The sequence below is a fragment of the Ictidomys tridecemlineatus genome, chromosome 10, assembly GCF_052094955.1.
Source record: "Ictidomys tridecemlineatus isolate mIctTri1 chromosome 10, mIctTri1.hap1, whole genome shotgun sequence".
NCBI lineage: Eukaryota > Metazoa > Chordata > Mammalia > Rodentia > Sciuridae > Ictidomys > Ictidomys tridecemlineatus.
The window spans coordinates 48936352-48953961 of record NC_135486.1 but is presented as its reverse complement, the minus strand read 5'-3'; the positions used below and the strand labels follow the sequence as shown (position 1 = coordinate 48953961).

The window sequence follows — 17610 nt, the reverse complement described above, 5'->3', positions numbered from 1 at the left end:
CCCATAGTAAAGGAACCTGCTACAAAGGCCTGAGCATACTGCATTCCCTAGCATTGAAAGGTTATTGTAGAAACGATTTTAAGTAAATAATGTTCACTAACTTTCTGACTGCAAAACTGGTGCATGCATACTGAAGAAAAAGTGGGTCACACAAGAAAGCACTAACAGTGAAAGTAACAATTATCTATGATCCTGAAGCCCAAACACCTGTTAATATCTTGGGTTATATATTTCCAGTCTTTTACATGTACCCATATCTGTTTCTCTTTTCAAAATATGAGATTGTTCACCCTGCTTTTGCCCCACTCAATATCATAACAATTACTCTCTCAAGTTAGCTTAAACTTCATAAATATACATGGTAGTGGTTGCATAAGACTATATCATCCAGAGCTCAAAATATATTTAAACAAGTTTCTATGATTTAACTTTTAGATTGCTTCTGATTTTTTAAAACTACCTCAATCATGAACTACCATAAAGGATAATAACTTTATGCATGACTGTTTTGGCATGTTATTATTTCCTTAAGACATTCTTAAAAGTGGAATATTGACACATATTACAAAATTGCTTTCTTGAATGTTATACTCATCTATATTCCATACCAATGTATGAAAGTGCATGTCAACAAACACACTGTTACATATTTTTTGTTAAATATATTTTAATTTAAAAACAGTATCTTATTTTAAACTTATGTTTCTTTTGTTATTAGGGAAATTAAATCATTTTTATATGTACTAGTAATGTGTATGTTCTCTTCTCTTAATTGAATTTTTGTTTATTATGACTTTGGTCTTGGGACTGGGGTTATAGCTCAGTGGTAGAGTGCTTGCCTAGCACATGTGAGGCACTGGGTTTGATCATCTGCACCACATAAAATAAATAAAATAAAGATATTCTATCTATAAATATATATACACACTTTTTTTTTTGGTACCAGGGATTAAACTCAGGGGCACTCAATCACTGAGCCACAAACTCAGCCCTATTTTGTATTTTATTCAGAGACAGGGTTTCACTGAGTTACTTAGCACCTCGTTGTTGTTGAGGTTGGCTTTGAATTTGCAATCCTCCTGTCTCAGCCTCCTGAGCTGCAGGACTATAGGCTTGCACCACCATGTTTGGCTAAAAATATTTTTTTAAAAAAGACTTTGGTCTTTTTCTTACAGATTCATTTTTTTTCATGAAACTAATTATTACTAGCTGGCTTTTCATCTTTGCCTTTAAGTTTAACGTGTCTTAAAAATTTTATTTTAGCCATGCATAGTGGGTCCAGCCTCTCTGGAGACTGAGGTTGGATTACTTGAGCCCAGGAATTGGATGCCAGTCTGAGCAACATCGAATCCATATCAAAAAGAAAATTTTACATTTGAATATATTCTTCATCATTCACAAAGATAGATGTAAACAACTATATTTAATTCAAATTGAAAATTCTACAATATATGAATTCTTTATATAATTTACAAAGTTTACCAGTCATTCATGAGGTCACTAAAAAAACAAACAGAACTTACATCACCCATCTCACCTTTATCATCTCTTTCACATTACAGCATTCCTCAATTTGTAACAGCCAATGTTAAACACATTCAAGTGTGAAAAACAGACATCAAATGTGCTTGTTTGGGTTTCAAGCAACTCAACATTTATGTGGCAACAAACATGAAAAAGTAAAAATATTTCACTGGCCTTAAACAGCTAAGCCAGGCATCTTACTGCCAGTGGATGAACTGTTACTTAAGATATTAAATAACTGTTTTTAAAGCAAATGTTTTACTAACAAGTATGATTTAAAATCTAATAGTCTTCAAAACTGCTTCCCTGAGAAGGCCAGTTTCAGTACACAGAAAAGCTGCTAGACCCCTAATTTATTACAATGCAAACTCTACTCAAAAGTAGGTGGGGAGGAAGCTACTAAATAAACATACATTAATTAAAGTGCTGGCTTTATACCACCCTCCCAAACAGTATTTACACTTAATCTCTTTACACATAAACTTACACTATTAATATTAATGGGTAGACCTCAGTTTTCCTCAAATTAATTTGTAAGATTACAGACCTTTCCCTAAAGTTCTTTTTCAAAATTAATAAGAACATCTGAAGGTTTTGTTCTCAGAGTAAATTTAAACAACATACAGCATGTTATACTTCCGTTTCTATAATAGTTTATGTTTACAAAAATGCTTTATCCAAACATTAGAGTTGATCAACCCTTACCTTTCACACCCACTGCCTCCTTCCAAAGCCAGATGTCTGTGTGCATAAGGGAAGCAGCTGAGCAGCTGGGAATCAACCTAAGTATTAAACCAAAGGACTACTGGTTAGAAATAAAAAAAAAAAAAAAGCATTGGCCAAAAAATAAAAAGAAACAACTTGCAAAACTAATTATGAGTTCAAATTAACTTACATATAATGAAGGTGCATTCAAATCAAAACACTAGAATGGACCTTTTATTAATCAATTTAAGTTAACTGATACCTGATGCTGACAGAGGTGTGGGAAAATGTACAGTTACCCTATGACATAGAGAAAGTAAACTGGTGCAGCCTTTATAGAGGACAACCAGTAATCTATTAGTATTCTTTTAAATATACCTTCAAAATCCTTTAATCCACAATCCCACTGCCACAGGACTTTATTCTAAGACTAAACCTAAACATTCATCAAAACAGCATATATAAAAATATTTGTTACAGATTTTTTCTTTAGTAAAAAAAGAGGAGGGGCTGGGATTGTGGCTCAGCGGTAGAGTGCTCGCCTAGCACGGGCGGGACCCGGGTTTGATCCTTAGCACCACATAAAAAATAAAGGCATTGTGTTGTGTCCATCTACAACTAAAAAATAAATATTTTTAAAAAAGAGGAAATAGAAGCAAAGTATCCATCCATAGGGAACTGGTTGTATAAACAAAGGTCCATCATTTAATAGAACTTTATGAAGCCATTTAAAAAATGTTTTTATTTCCTCATTTTTGTCTATATTTTAAGTAGTTTACTTTTATTTGCCAATTTTCAGAATAATCAATTAGTTCCTTAACATTCCCTAAATCTAATCAGAGAGGAGTTGGGTTTTTTTCTTTTTTTTTCTTTTAATTATTTTTAAAGCCCAGTCCACATTCTCTCATTCTCTCTAAACTTCTGTTTAGAAGTTGCTCCTTTATTCCTAGAGGAGAGTGTGAAATGCCTCAGAAACCAAGGGGTACAGCTCCACTGAAGGGTGAAGAGAGAAAGGAGTTATACACAGTGAGAAGTACCACACAAAAACTCCAACTACTAAGAGAAATGGTACTGATCATCACCAGAGAACACTGAGTATGAAGCCCTGGACATGGTAAACTCTGAACATTCATTAATCTATTAAAGAATGGAAAACACTAATGTTGATTATCAAGCACTTGTATGGGGAGAGTAGGAATATCATTGGTCATCTTAGTGACGGTGGTTGTACATACAGGAATCTACTTAAATTACTATTCAACTCCTTGTTAGTGGTTTGTTATATTTATTTTAGACTTTAACTTTATGTGAAAGTTATAAATAGAATCTGTTTTACAGTAGGATCTCATTATATTTAAAGAAGATATCCATGGGCATTTGAGCAGTTATTGGCAAAAGAAATGGTACCTTCATTATGTATATGTAGAATCAAAATAAATAAAGGAATAAAGGGAAAATCAGTAGAGGAGGAGAATAGGGGAAGTAAGAAGAGGGCAGGATGGGAATTGAAATCAAATTCCTTGCATGTTTGAGTTTGTCAAAATGAACCCAAATACTATGTATAATTACATGCTTTAATAAAAATTAAAAAGTTATCACCATAAAGAAGTAATGGGTGTTTCAGGGAATAGATATATTTAACCTAATTTGAACATTACATAGTGTATACATGTATCAAAACATCACATGGCCCTCCATTAATATGCATAATTTTTATGTTTGTATATAATTGTTAAATTTCAATTTAATTTAAATATTAAAAGAAGACCATTTTTTCCCCTCAAAGACATGGTGATCTAGTGAGAGGGTTGTGCTAATGCTCCAGTGAAAGTAAAATCAGGATGTCTATAGAGAAGAGAAAGAAGCCACATTGGAGTTCTATTTTTCCAGCTTGTATTAGTTTTCCATCGTTACTATAACAAACTCCCACAAACTTATTGGCTTAAAACAACTTATTATCTTATATTTCTGAAGAGGAAAAATTCAGCATATGTATCACTGACTAAAATCAGGGTGTTGGCACGTTGTATGCCCTCTGGAGGCCCCAGGGAAGGATCTGTGTCCTCAACTGCTCCAGGTTCTGTAGACTTCCTGCATTCCATGGCTCAGGGTCCCTTTTTTCTTCAAAGGCAGCAACTCCATCAACCCCAGGCTGGAGCTCTCATGAATGGAATTTGTGCCCTTTTCCACATCTCCTTCCTTGACTCTGCTTGTCCCACCTCCCTCTTTCATTTAATAGGACCTTTGTTTTTATACTGGGCCCACCTTGATAATACAGAACAATCTCCCCAGATCCTTAACTTAATGACAGCTCCAAAGACTCTTTTGCCACATAAGGTAGCATATTCACTGGTTCTGGGGATTTGGATGTCAATACCTTCGACAGCTATTCTGCTTGTCACAGCTCCTAAGACATCCAGGACTCGCCAACAATCTTTCTTTTTCTTTGGCAATAGAACCCAACTTATTCAACAGGTAAGTAGTATCTCTTAATCTTAGGAAGATTAAACCCCTATCCAACTTTAGGGGATGCATCACTGGTTTAAAAATAATGATTCCATATCCTTTTCTTTTGTCTTTAATTGTCTGGAGGTACAGTAGTCATCATGGAGCCATGAGGGGTGAAAGCACAAGTTTAATTTAATTAACTTAATTAACTGAGAGGAATATAATGATCCTGATCCTCCTGCCAAGGGTCACTGAACTAACAGCAGTAATAGCTTACCTCTAGATTTCATAGTATATGAGAAAACTAAAATCCTATGGGTTTAAACTATAATGATTACGTTTGCTGTAACTTGCAGCCAAGCATCTTCCTAATCAATGCACTTGAATACAACATCACCTTTCAAATTACTGCAATTTGTATCCATATCTCCCTTAATAAGCTGGGTGTTCATTTTTGGCAAGAGGAACTTTGCCCAATACCTAGTCCCTATAATAAATGGCTCCCAGTGATTCCCACTCCTGGATTCATATGCTTATGTAATTCCTCCCTTTGAATATAGGCTAGAAATAGTGGTTTACTTCTAAAAACAGTTTATAGCAAAAGTGAGGAAGGGTCACTGCTTTGACAAGATTATACAAGAATGTAACGTCCCTCTTTCTGGTTGTTATGGATTGAATTTTTATGCCCCCTTCTAATATTTATATGTTGGAATCCTAACCTCCAATATGATGGAATGAGGAGGTGAGTCTATTGGGAGGTAGCTAGGTTGTGAGGCTACAGCTCTCATGAATGGAATTAGTGCCCTTATAAAAGATATGAGTTTGCTTCCTTTTTTTCTTTGTTCTCTGCCATGTGTGGATACAAAAAGAAGATGGCTATCTGAAATCAGGAAAAGGACCCTCACCAAGAACTCAATAATGTCAGTATACTGATCTCAGACTTCTAGCCAACAGCACTGTGAATAATATTTTTATTTAACTCTCCCAGTTTATGTAGTTTATTGTAGCAGCCCAAGCTGACTGAAACACTGATTCCTATCCATCCCCCAAATCCCTCTCTTTCTAATCACTTGCTTCCTATGATGAAATAGATTGTTGTGATCTGACCTGTGGAGAGTAAGGAACTAAGAGCAGCTTCAGAATAACAACCATCAAGAGACTGAGTCCCTCAGCCCAAACAGGCTAGCAGGAACTCAATTCTGCTACCCTAAGTAAGCTCTAAAGCAGATCTTTCCCTAGTTAAACATTAAGGTGGCTGCAGCACTGAACAACACCTTCATTGAATTGTTGTGAGAGACCCTGACTGTGCCAGTAGACCCAGCTCACCTGTGTACAAATTTCTGACCCACAGGAACTGTTACTGTTTAATAAATTTTGTTTGAAATAAATTATGGAAATAACTAATTCTGTGTCCAATAAGATTGTGTTGAATTTTCTAAAAAGCCAGGCACAGTGGCACATGGCTATAATTCCAGGACCTCAGGAGGCTGAGGCAGGAGGATCACGAGTTCAAAGCCAGCCAGCCAGCCTCAGCAATGATGAGGCACTAAGCAACTCAGTGAGACCTTGTCTCTAAATAATAAAATACCAAAAAAAAAAAAAAAAAGAGCTGGGGATGAATGTGGCTCAGTGGTCAAGTGCATCTGAGTTCAATCCCCAATACCAAATGAAAAAAAAGGAATGGTGCCTAACCACTGATGCAGCTTGTACTTCTTAAGTGTTGTCTTCTTTTAAAAAGTCATCAGTATGGGCTGGCAATATGGCTCAGTTGGTAGAGTGCTTGCCTCACATGCACAAGGCCCCGAGTTCAATATTCAGCACCACAAAAACAAAAAACAACAACAAAAAAAGTCATCAATACCAGCTTTGATTGCTCCAAGTCAGTTTACCATATCATTTTCTAGGACTCCATGACAATCTCAACTGTCCTTAAACTATTTCTTTTTTTACCTTGATTTTAAGGAACTCTAGCTTACTAATCAGTGGTTTCCAACTGCTCATTTACCCCAAACTCCCTCACCAGGTCTAGAATTCTGTAGGATCTGGCTCGTACCCCCTTCTCCAGCATCTTCATTCTCCCTCAGAGGCTCTCCATCCAATCCACTGGCCTCCTCTCAGATCCTTCTATTGGCTATGCTCCTTCCTACAACATCTCCATGCTGTTTCATTGGGGTGAAACACTCTACCCTCCCTTCTTCACTAAGACCCCGCTCTTTTCCTTTAAAGCCCATCCTTAAGGGTTTTCAGGGAAACCTTTCAAGACCTTCCCAAGCAGCTTAAATTCCCTATTAAAAAATTATCTTGCACTTGGCCCTCAAGACACTGATCACATATACCATTTACACTTGGGAGGTTACAGATAATCATCTATCTCCCTCACTGAAGTTAGGTAAGGGTAGGACAACACCTATTGGCTGATGTTTTATTCTCAGTGCTTGATACTTCTGCATTCCAAGAACTATAAAAGTCATTTTAGGTAAGAGAGGGAAACTAACTTGTCCAAAGTCACAGAGGCAAGAAAAAGCAGGAACAAGACAAACTCATTCCCCTCTGACTCCAGAGATCCTGTACTTTATCTCTCTACTTAATATTGTAACATGTTCACATATCTATCTTAATTTGTGTACAATATTTCAAACATAAGAGAGATAAAGCAAAATAATACAATGAATACCCATGTATCTGCTTCCCAACTTAGAAAAACACCTTAAAATTTGGCTTTATTATTTATTTTTTTAAACAAAACATCACAAGTAGAATGCAGACCCCTATGCAACATTCTGGAATCTAATTCATTCTTCCTTCCAAGGAGTAACCACTACCCCAGATTTAAAATGTATCTTCTCACGCATGTCTTATACTATTATTAGATTTGTATCCATAAACAATGTACATACTGGTTTTTGGTTGATTGGCTGGTTGGGTTGAGGGGAGTTGTTTTGTTTTTGTTGTTTTTATATAACAGGGATTGAACCAAGGGCACTTAACCACTGAGACACATCCCCAACCCTTTTTATTTTTTATTTTGAAAAAGGACCTCACTAACTTTATATAAATACCATCATATCCCATCTATCATTCCACAGCTTTTTTTTGCTCAACACTGTTTTTGAGAAAGGGTCATACACAGCCCTACTTCATCCTTTGTAACTGCCAATTTTTGTTCCACAGTATAAAGACACTAAGATTAACCTATACTTATTTATTGCACATTTAGCTAGTTTTTATAATTTCCAATTACATACAGTACGCAGTAAACCTTTTGATGCCTATCTCCTTATACATGGGTGAGAATTATTCCCATATATTTCACTAAGTAGATATCTGTTGAGAAGAAGGATATGTGTATAGATGATGCACAACTGCTCACCAAGGTACTGGTGCACAGTCTTCATTTTGGCCTGTGTATTAAAGATTGAAGAAAATCCCTAGCCTATACTCCAGAAGCTTCTCTTCTAGCACCCTGATGAACAGCAGCCAGACCTCCATATGCATGACTCATATTCAAGAAATAAACAGAATGTCTAAACCAGAGAAGAATAGCAATTAAAAATGTTATTAAATGTTTGTTCTATGTCAAACACTGATATCCTAAGACCTTGAAATAAATAATATCTTTTAATCTTTATGACAACTCCACCAGGTAGATATTGTTAATACTCAGTTTTGCCATCTGATACATCAAATTCCCTTAGTAACTCTGCTTTTCAGAACTTTCCAAGCTGTTTTTGCGTATTTTTTTTTCTCCCAGGAAAACTTTACAGTCATGTACATATCTAAAATACAATAGCAAGAGTCAAGAACTCTTTTAATTTTAATTCATAACAGACATCTAATAAATATTTTCTGATGCAGTTTCTACTTAAAATACTCTGTCCCTCCAAGAGATCAAAAAAGGTACTGGCTACTTTCAATCTTTTTAAGCTCCCAGTATATTGATTGGGGCAACAGGGGAGAAGGAGGAGTTAAAATAATTTATAGTAACTCTTAAAGTTTAGTTTCTTTAGAACATATGCAGAAAACATATAACAGTGTCTGTAAATAAAGTTGGGTATATAATGCTTTAAAATCTAAATTTAAGATCCTTCATGAATATAAACGCTCAATCAACCTGAATAACCAACTAACCCCATCCCATTACAAGCCTAGAATTCTAATTTTCTATCCTCTCCTACTGACTTCACAAACTTAGTTAACTAAAGCAATAATAATAATTCCACTTGATGTGATAATTATTTAACTTTCCCTTCAGAGTTATAATAATAGTAGGTGTAAGAGGGATCAGAATTCTTCACAAAGGATTAACTTTCATAATCTCATTTTAAAACACAGAAAAGAGTAAGAGGAAAATAAAATCCCTTTATTTTTCTTTATAATTGTTTCATCGTGCATGATTTGTTTTGACCTTTTGAAGCTTGAATCAGCTAATCTTAAAGTTATCAGGATCTTTTACAGTAGAAAATCCTCCTAATTTCTACAAGCTTCACTAGCTCCTCAAAGTTGAGTTCAGAATGAAAGAATTCCTTGTTAAAATGCAGTGTTTGGATCAGCTCTTGGTTACAAACTAGAAATATTAATTTGTTGCTACTGTAATGGAAGAAAAAAGCTTATAACAAAAGGATCTGATTATAACATATAATTCAACCAGGAAAAGGATTTATATTTTTTTTCTGTTCCAAATATACTCAAATTATTACCAGTATTTTCTCACAATTTTTAAATTACCCAGTTTTCATTTTATATGAAGAACAGCTTTGTAAGTGCTATGTGAAACCTATGACTAACAGGTTCCCAGTAAATATTTACATCCAAAAATATTTTTCTTTTATTAGTACCTATGATTTAAAGCAAACAAACAACCTCTAAGTACCAGAGGCATCCCTAACTTAGGAAAATTACAAGACATTTACTCAAGAACATTAGAACTTATGAAAACTCACAAGGTACAAAGAGTGTATTTTTCTCTTTTAAATAAAAAGTATAATTACATTCAAGCAATTCATTTCTAGGCAAAAGAATGGTTCAAGTCTTAACTAAATCAAAGAGATGAGAATTTATTAACCTTGTTTTTGCATGGAAACAATATTCCTCTTTCATTGGTGAATATACTAACTTTAACCAGCTCACTGCTAAGTACAAGAAATTTGAAATAAAATAGGATGAAAAAAACATGTGCATACTAAAACTTTCATTTCAGGGAAAGCACATCTAAAAATTAACTTCACGATGATCCTTTTTATATACATGTTATTACTGAAGAATTTCAATATATAAGAAAATTAGCAGAATCAGTAGCCAAATCACTTGTATTTTTCTCCTGTTGGAAATTCTATTAACTAGCATCACTGTTTTATGTTCACTTTCAAAAACAAGTCATAAATATAAAAATCTAGAAGTGAGTTTTAATTTTCTTATATTAGATCTCTTTAATAACAAAAGTAATAGATGCTTATTTTAACAAACTAAATAATACAGAGGTAAATGAAGAAAAAGTTAATTTCTGCAACAAATCTCATTCTGTTAGATAATCTATGTGGCTAACCAGGCACATTCAAATATATACAAACAACATCTATAAACACATATAGAGCTATACATAAACACATATATGCAACACGTGTGTGTGTGTGTGTGTGTGTGTGTGTATACATATGGATACAGGTTTTAATTTTCATGGGATAATATATAGTACTCTGCTACTTGACTTTTCTATCATGGTTATGGCTTCATCTCAGTAGACACAGAACTAAGCCAGTATTCTTGTTATCTGCAAAACCATTGCACAGTATGGACATACCATAATTTATTCTCTTCATAATCATTCTCTTTGCCATTGCCCTTGATAGAGGTTCAAATCTTTTCTGAATGTGTGCTCCAATTCTGACACCGTAAGATTCCCCTTTCCCTCCTCTTGTCACTAACTCTACAACAGGCACAAGGCCTAAGCAATACAGAAGACAGGGAAAAACAAAACAAAAAAAAAACTTATTTTAACAATCTTGTTTATAAGGCTGCCCCTCAGTGCCCTATATTTAACATATATCATTTCGAGAAAAATCTGCACCAAGACACTGACTCTTATATGGCAGTAACAAGTCAATTATTTACAAAAAAAAAAAAAAACACTGAAAAGGGAGCCATAAAACCTAGGCTCTATTTCTATCTTTGCCACTAACAACTGATGTGACACTTACAAGTTACTTAACTGCTGGGAGGTCCATTTCCTCTTCTAAACCATGAATCACTGGAGCTACATAATGTCTAAAGTCTCTTCACACTGAAGCCAATGACACTGTATTGTTCAACAAATGCAGACTTTATGACAGCCCACAGAGGGGAAGGTTCCTAAAAGAACCTTTGTTTTATTTGCACAAAGGGTTTATGAACCAACTAACAGTAAGAACATAAAAGAAAAAAATATTTTAACAACTCAAGAAAGTCAACTGTTTACCTCCATAGGAACATTATGATTGCTATTTAGAGACAAAGAATATATTAATCACAACTATAATGGTCAATTCACTGAAGGGATTTGTCTAAAAACATTTCATGTTATTAAGTGCTCTGCTAAGTTCCAATTATTATATATCTTGAAAATAATATATTTTCTTTTAAAAATGTAGTAAATGATGAATGGTCCACAAAGTAATTTGAACTCTACTTCTGCTTTAACCATTCAGATTCTAGATTAAGGTTTCTCATCTGTAAAATGAAGAAGTCAAAAGCTTCAAAGATTTATGAATACATTTGACAGATCTTTATTGAGCATCTACAATATGACAGACAGACCCTGTGCTTGGTACTAGGAATACAACTGAGAAAAAGAAACTACTCTAGTCTTCTATTATGAGGATGTATAATTCTATGGTTCTATACCTCAGATTGTTTTCTAATTCAAATTGACCCTCCCAGTAACTGGACTAAATTTAGTTAAATTTTACTATGTGTTTTTTAAAAGATTCATATATAATTTTTTTACATATTTCATTCTTTTTTTTCTAAAGTACTAGGAATTAAACCTGGGTGTTGCTCTACCACTGAGCTACATTCCCAGATCTTTTACTTTTTACTTCTTTATTCTGAGACGAGGTCTTGATAAATTGCCCAGGCTGGCCTAGAACTTGTAATCCTCCTGCCTCAGCCACCAGATAGCAGGGATTACAATGATCAATTGTGCTGCGCTCTTTTCTTTTTTTGAGGGGGTGGGGAGTGGGGGTGGGGCGAGGGGTACCAATGATTGAACTCAGGGATACTAGACCACTGAGTCACATCCCCAGCCCTATTTTGTATTTTATTTAGAGACAGGGTCTCATTGAGTTGCTAAGCACCTCACTTTTGATGAGGTTGGCTTTGAACTTGTAATTCTCCTGCCTCAGCCTCCCCAGATGCTGGGATAATATGCATGCACCACTGCGCCAGGCCTCTGCTGCATTCTTAAAGACTGAAAAGAATATCAGTTTTCACTTCAACTGGTAAAGAAGTTGTGTAACTGCAAACTAACAGGAAATCCAATGAGTTATTTAATATCCATAACTACCTTTAGTTTATAAGTGATATTAAAACATATCTGCATTTTAATTTGCCTAATCTTCATCTTAAAAGAATGAAAAGAGAAATGAGATGTGAAACTATCCCAAGGAGTCCAACTACTGGTCATGTTTCTACGGCTCAATTTTCCTGTAAAAGAAAGGAGCAAAAATAAAGGAAGACACAGAAAAGAATGAGGGTGAGGATGAAGGGAATGAAGGGAAGAAAATGTCACTCGCTCCAAACAAAAGAACAAATGGAGGAAGAGTACCTCAGTGTTCTCTGCTTGCCCCTTCCTACATTCATCTTTCTTTTTTTTTTTTTTTAAGGGGAAAGGGTAAGTAGGAGAATCAGACAACACCCATAAAGGTCAACACTGAACCTCAATGACCTAGAGTCACTGGAATTTCCCTTCCCCTAGTAATTTTTACCAGTCCTCATCTGGGTCATATTCCTGGGGTGCCTGTACTCCTCTAAGAAATTACTGCACTGTCATAAAACCCAGCAGGGGCACCTAACTGAATATCCAAAGAGAAAACAAAGCCATAACTGGCTAAAAGCATGGAGACATTTTTGGAAATATGCCAATTATACATCCCTCTCTCCTGCCTGTGGAGGGGTGTGTGTATGTAAAATCAGGAATACTGGGCTGATGCTGGAAAAATTCTATTTGTAGAGATAAACCAAAATAGGAATCAGGGAATCCATGATATTACAACAACATCTTGTCCTACAAAAACACATTTGTAAGTAATGTTTTTTGAAATTTAGCTTTAAATGTCTACAAGTAGAGCTTTGTCCTCAAATTTAATCTAGGAAAAGAAGACTCTGTATATGAACTGCCATTTAAATTTCTGTTTAAACAGGGAAGGCTTTTAAGATGAATGCTCTACATGTTTTGATTTTTCTATTCATATTTTTTAAAAACCCACTCCCTCTTGTAAACATGGCGATGAAAACTTAAAATAAGTATTTCCATACAGAGTTAAAAGAAGCTATGCTGGAGAAAAACTTATTGAAACAAAAAATAATCAATTTCCATTCAATTTTGTGGAAAAGCCTTACTGAATATAAAAGCAACTCCCTTTGCTATTTTTCTGTAGTTTACAAGAAACTATCCATTATGAATTCTGTACAAGACATTAAAATGCATATGCTACATTTAACATACTTGGGTAAATAGAAAAAGCAAATATAGAAAAGCATAGAGTCATTTTAAACATATTTATACAAATAAAATAACAGTTTATGAGCACAGAGGTGTGAGTTTTAATTATATCAGAGAAAAAAAGGAGACATTTCCTGAAGATTGAAGAAAAACTCCAAGAGGTATTGTCATTAATGGCTATCCTAAATTGTAAATCTACAACCTTTGAGGGAATAGGTGAACGAAACCCTACTGTTTTCCCCTAGATTACTCACAGAGTTAATAATGTAATTTGGGAATGAGCTTAAAGTTATCAGAATTTTCTAGTCATTGGTTCATAAGTTACCTTCATGCATTCTTATTTATAGCAGCTTAATAACAAGCAGCAGTGAAGTGGAAATTCTTTTTGTCTGGCAGCAGGAGGCATAGGAAGAGAATTCAGATGAAGAACATATTTCACATCACTAGGGCTGACAAATGTGAAAAATGTGCCAGACAAACCCTGCAAGCTACAATTTTTGTAATTAGAAATGCTGAAATCTTTCAATAGTGCCACCCATGTCCAAGATTTTTTAAGTAAAAACAAAGGAACTATTTTCCTTATAGAGCAATTTTACTTTTATTTATGATTTTTTCTTATTGGAAAAAGGCTAAATTGTTCATATTAATTGAATAATTTATAAGATTCATGCTTTAAATGGAAAAAACAAGAGCATTTATACCTCATGTGGTTCAAAGTGAAAATTAAGAAACTGGCAAGAAGAAAACTATTTGTTCAACCAAGTGTCATTCCATATCTACCTCATGCCAAGCATTGGTCATGCAGTGAGAATACAAAGCACCATAACTATTTATTCACTCACCCATTCGTTCAAATGCTTAAAACACATATATTTATCATTTACTGCCAAAGTTTGGACAAGATGCTAGGGATAAAAAAAAATGCTATAGAGCCAAGTTTTTCACTGTGGGAGATGAGAGTTATAAACATGGACAGAAACTAGAACGATTACTTGAGTGCTAGATCAGAACTGAACTAATCAATATGAACCTTGAATTTAAATACAGAACTATAATTGAGACAAAGATTATTTATACACACACACACACACACACACACACACACACACATTTCTTAGTTTAGTCCCTGAAAAATCTGAGATCTGAGAGGGTCTACAACCAATGACATATTATTAGTAATGACATTACAAGCACTCAGATCTTGGTTTTAAAATACCATTCTCCATTAAAAGGAAATTAGGCACTTGAAAAAGGTTGAATCCAGGTCTGGGGCCAAGAAGTACAAAAAGAACCTAGATCTTCTTGATACAGCAAAAAATGTTAAGACATTCTCAAATAATGGTAAAAACATACCAAAAGAACAGAGGCAGATTACAGGGACTCTCACTGACTAAATCTGGAATAATTTAAGCACCAAAATAATTAATGACACTAATGGAATATAACTCATTGAATAAAATATGAATCCATGAGTTCACAACCAACAAATGAAAAAAAAAATAAGAAGAAAGGGAATATTTTCCTCCTAGCAGAATGCCAACTAATAAATACGAAAGGATGGAATGATGACCACCAAAACTAATGGATGAAAATTTAATGAAGAAAAAGATATTTACAGTTTCAAAGTATCTCTCTACAAATTACACATTAATTACAAAGAGATAAACAGTAACTTCACAGTAGGAAAACCTGGTGGATACAACTTAACCAACTGGACTATCACTAATACTTTTACAAACTGATATAGGCATTCCTGCCCTAATTGCAAAACTAATTAAGAGGGTACATTATGAAAACTCAAATAGAGGGATATTCTTCAAAAAAACTGACCTAAGTTCTTAAAAAAAAAAGTTAAAGCTAAAAAGAAAAGACTACAGAAAGAACTGTTCCAGATAAGAGAAGTAAAGTACAATGTCAACAACTTATTCTCAAATGCCTCAGAAAAGCATATGTATATAAAGCTTAGTAAATCTGGATAAACAGTATATGAAATTTGCTTGCCCTTATAACTTCTATATGTTTGAAATTATTTCAAAATAAAAAGATACAAACAAAACAATAATATATTTAATTCATTCATGTCTATAGTCAGTCAGTCATAGTTAAAATCTGACTATATGCCAGATAATGAACAATGAGATGAGCAGAATAAAGATCTTGTTAGGGCTTACGTAGGAGGTGCTCCCCAAAAGTTCATGTGTGACACAATGCAAGAATTTTCAGAGGCTAAATTATTAGATAATAGGTATAACCTAATCAGTGGATTAATTCATTGATGTGGATTAATTTACTGATCTGGATTAACTGGGCAGTAACTATAGGCAAGCAGGGTGTAGCTGGAAGAAATAGGTCACTAAGAGAGTGCCTTTGGGGTTTATATTGTATCCCTTAGTAAGCAGAGCTCTCTCACACGCTGGCTCGCTCTTTCTCTCTCTCTCTCTCTCTCTCTCTCTCTCTCTCTCTCTCTCTCTCTCTCTCTCTCTCTCTCTCTCTCTCCCCCCTCCCCCACCACTTCCTATTTGCCATGTTCTGAGTTGCCTTCTTCCTCCAAATCCTTCCATCCACCATGATGTTCTGCTCACCTTAAGCCAAGAGTTATGGAGTCAGCTGGCCATGCACTAAACCTCTAAAATAAACTTTTCCTCCTCTAATTGTTCCTAATTTTAAGTCAAAGCAACCCAAAGCTGACTAAAACAGAACCCTACTTTTGAGGACAATCCAGTTTTGAAAGGGTTGTTTATCCTTTCAGAAAACACAAATTACAAGAATTATCTTATCACTATTCTCTTTTAATGTAGCCCAATTACTTCATGAAGAAATGTATTGTGAAGAACATAAACATTTTTCCCATTGTACTGGAAGTTTACAATAAATACTGTTTAAAACAAATATTTCTGTCTTCTTAGAAATAAAATTTTTGCTTTAAAACTATGTGAGTTTTAATATGATCTATCTATAGTGTGATAATATTACCAGAGATTTCAGGGGAAAAGTGTTACTGGCTCTATTAATGCCAAATATTACTTTTAATGTAAAATTAATAATTTATTTGGTGATTGGAAAGCACAGCAAGATGATTATAAGAAAGTCATTTGTAAAGTAGAGAGTCTTTAGGTGTTAACTGGAAGCAAAGAGAGATAATACATGAGAAAGCCAGGTATATAGACTACAAGGATAGAATTAAAGAAATATACTCAAGAGTAATTTACACTTGTTGAATCCTTATGAACAGGAAAAATTCTTTTTTTTTTTTTTTTTTTTTTTTTTTTATTTATTTTTTTATTGGTTGTTCACAACATTACAAAGCTCTTGACATATCATATTATCATACATTAGATTGAAGTGGGTTATGAACTCCCAATTTTACCCCAAATGCAGAATCACATCGGTTATACATCCACAGTTTTACATAATGCCCAATTAGTAATTGTTGTATTCTGCTACCTTTCCTATCCCCTACTATCCCCCCTCCCCTCCCCTCCCTTCTTCTCTCTCTACCCCATCTACTGTAATTCATTACTCTCCTTGTTTATTTTCCCATTCCCCTCACAACCTCTTATATGTAATTTTGTATAGCAATGAGGGTCTCCCTTCATTTCCATGCAATTTCCCTTTTCTCTCCCTTTCCCTCCCATCTCATGACTCTGTTAAATGTTAGTCTTTTCTTCCTGCTCTTCCTCCTTGCTCTTTTCATGGTTGCTCTCATTATATCAAAGAAGACATTTGGTATTTGTTTTTTAGGGATTGACTAGCTTCACTAAGCATAATCTGCTCTAGTGCCATCCATTTCCCTGCAAATTCTATGATTTTGTCATTTTTTATTGCTGCATAGTACTCCATTGTGTAAAGATGCCACATTTTTTTTATCCATTCATCTATTGAAGGGCATCTGGGTTGGTTCCACAGTCTAGCTATTGTGAATTGTGCTGCTATGAACATCGATATGGCAGCATCCCTGTAGCATGCTCTTTTAAGGTCTTCAGGGAATAGTCCGAGAAGGGCAATAGCAGGGTCAAATGGTGGTTCCATTCCCAGCTTTCCCAGGAATCTCCAAACTGCTTTCCAAATTGGCCGCACCAATTTGCAGTCCCACCAGCAATGTACAAGAGTACCCTTTTCTCCACATCCTCGCCAGCATTTGTTGTTGTTTGACTTCATAGTGGCTGCCAATCTTACTGGAGTGAGATGGTATCTTAGGGTGGTTTTGGTTTGCATTTCTCTGACTGCTAGAGATGGTG

At 34.8% G+C, this 17610-nt stretch overlaps 1 protein-coding gene across 14 annotated transcripts in view; it reads right to left on the bottom strand.

Moving 5' to 3' along the window:
• Disp1 (dispatched RND transporter family member 1) overlaps positions 1-17610 on the bottom strand; it is a 204151-nt gene that overhangs the window by 114717 nt on the left and 71824 nt on the right. For 10 of the 14 annotated variants that reach the window (XM_078022872.1, XM_078022874.1, XM_013359216.4 and 7 more), the window contains one exon: positions 2230-2306. The exons of 1 other annotated variant lie outside the window; for it this stretch is intronic. In XM_078022872.1, the coding sequence (XP_077878998.1) occupies positions 2230-2306 (77 nt within the window). Of the gene's footprint in view, positions 1-2229; positions 2311-17610 lie in introns of those variants that run through there. 3 more of the 14 variants (XM_021727156.3, XM_040277030.2, XM_078022881.1) reach the window with 2 other exon arrangements.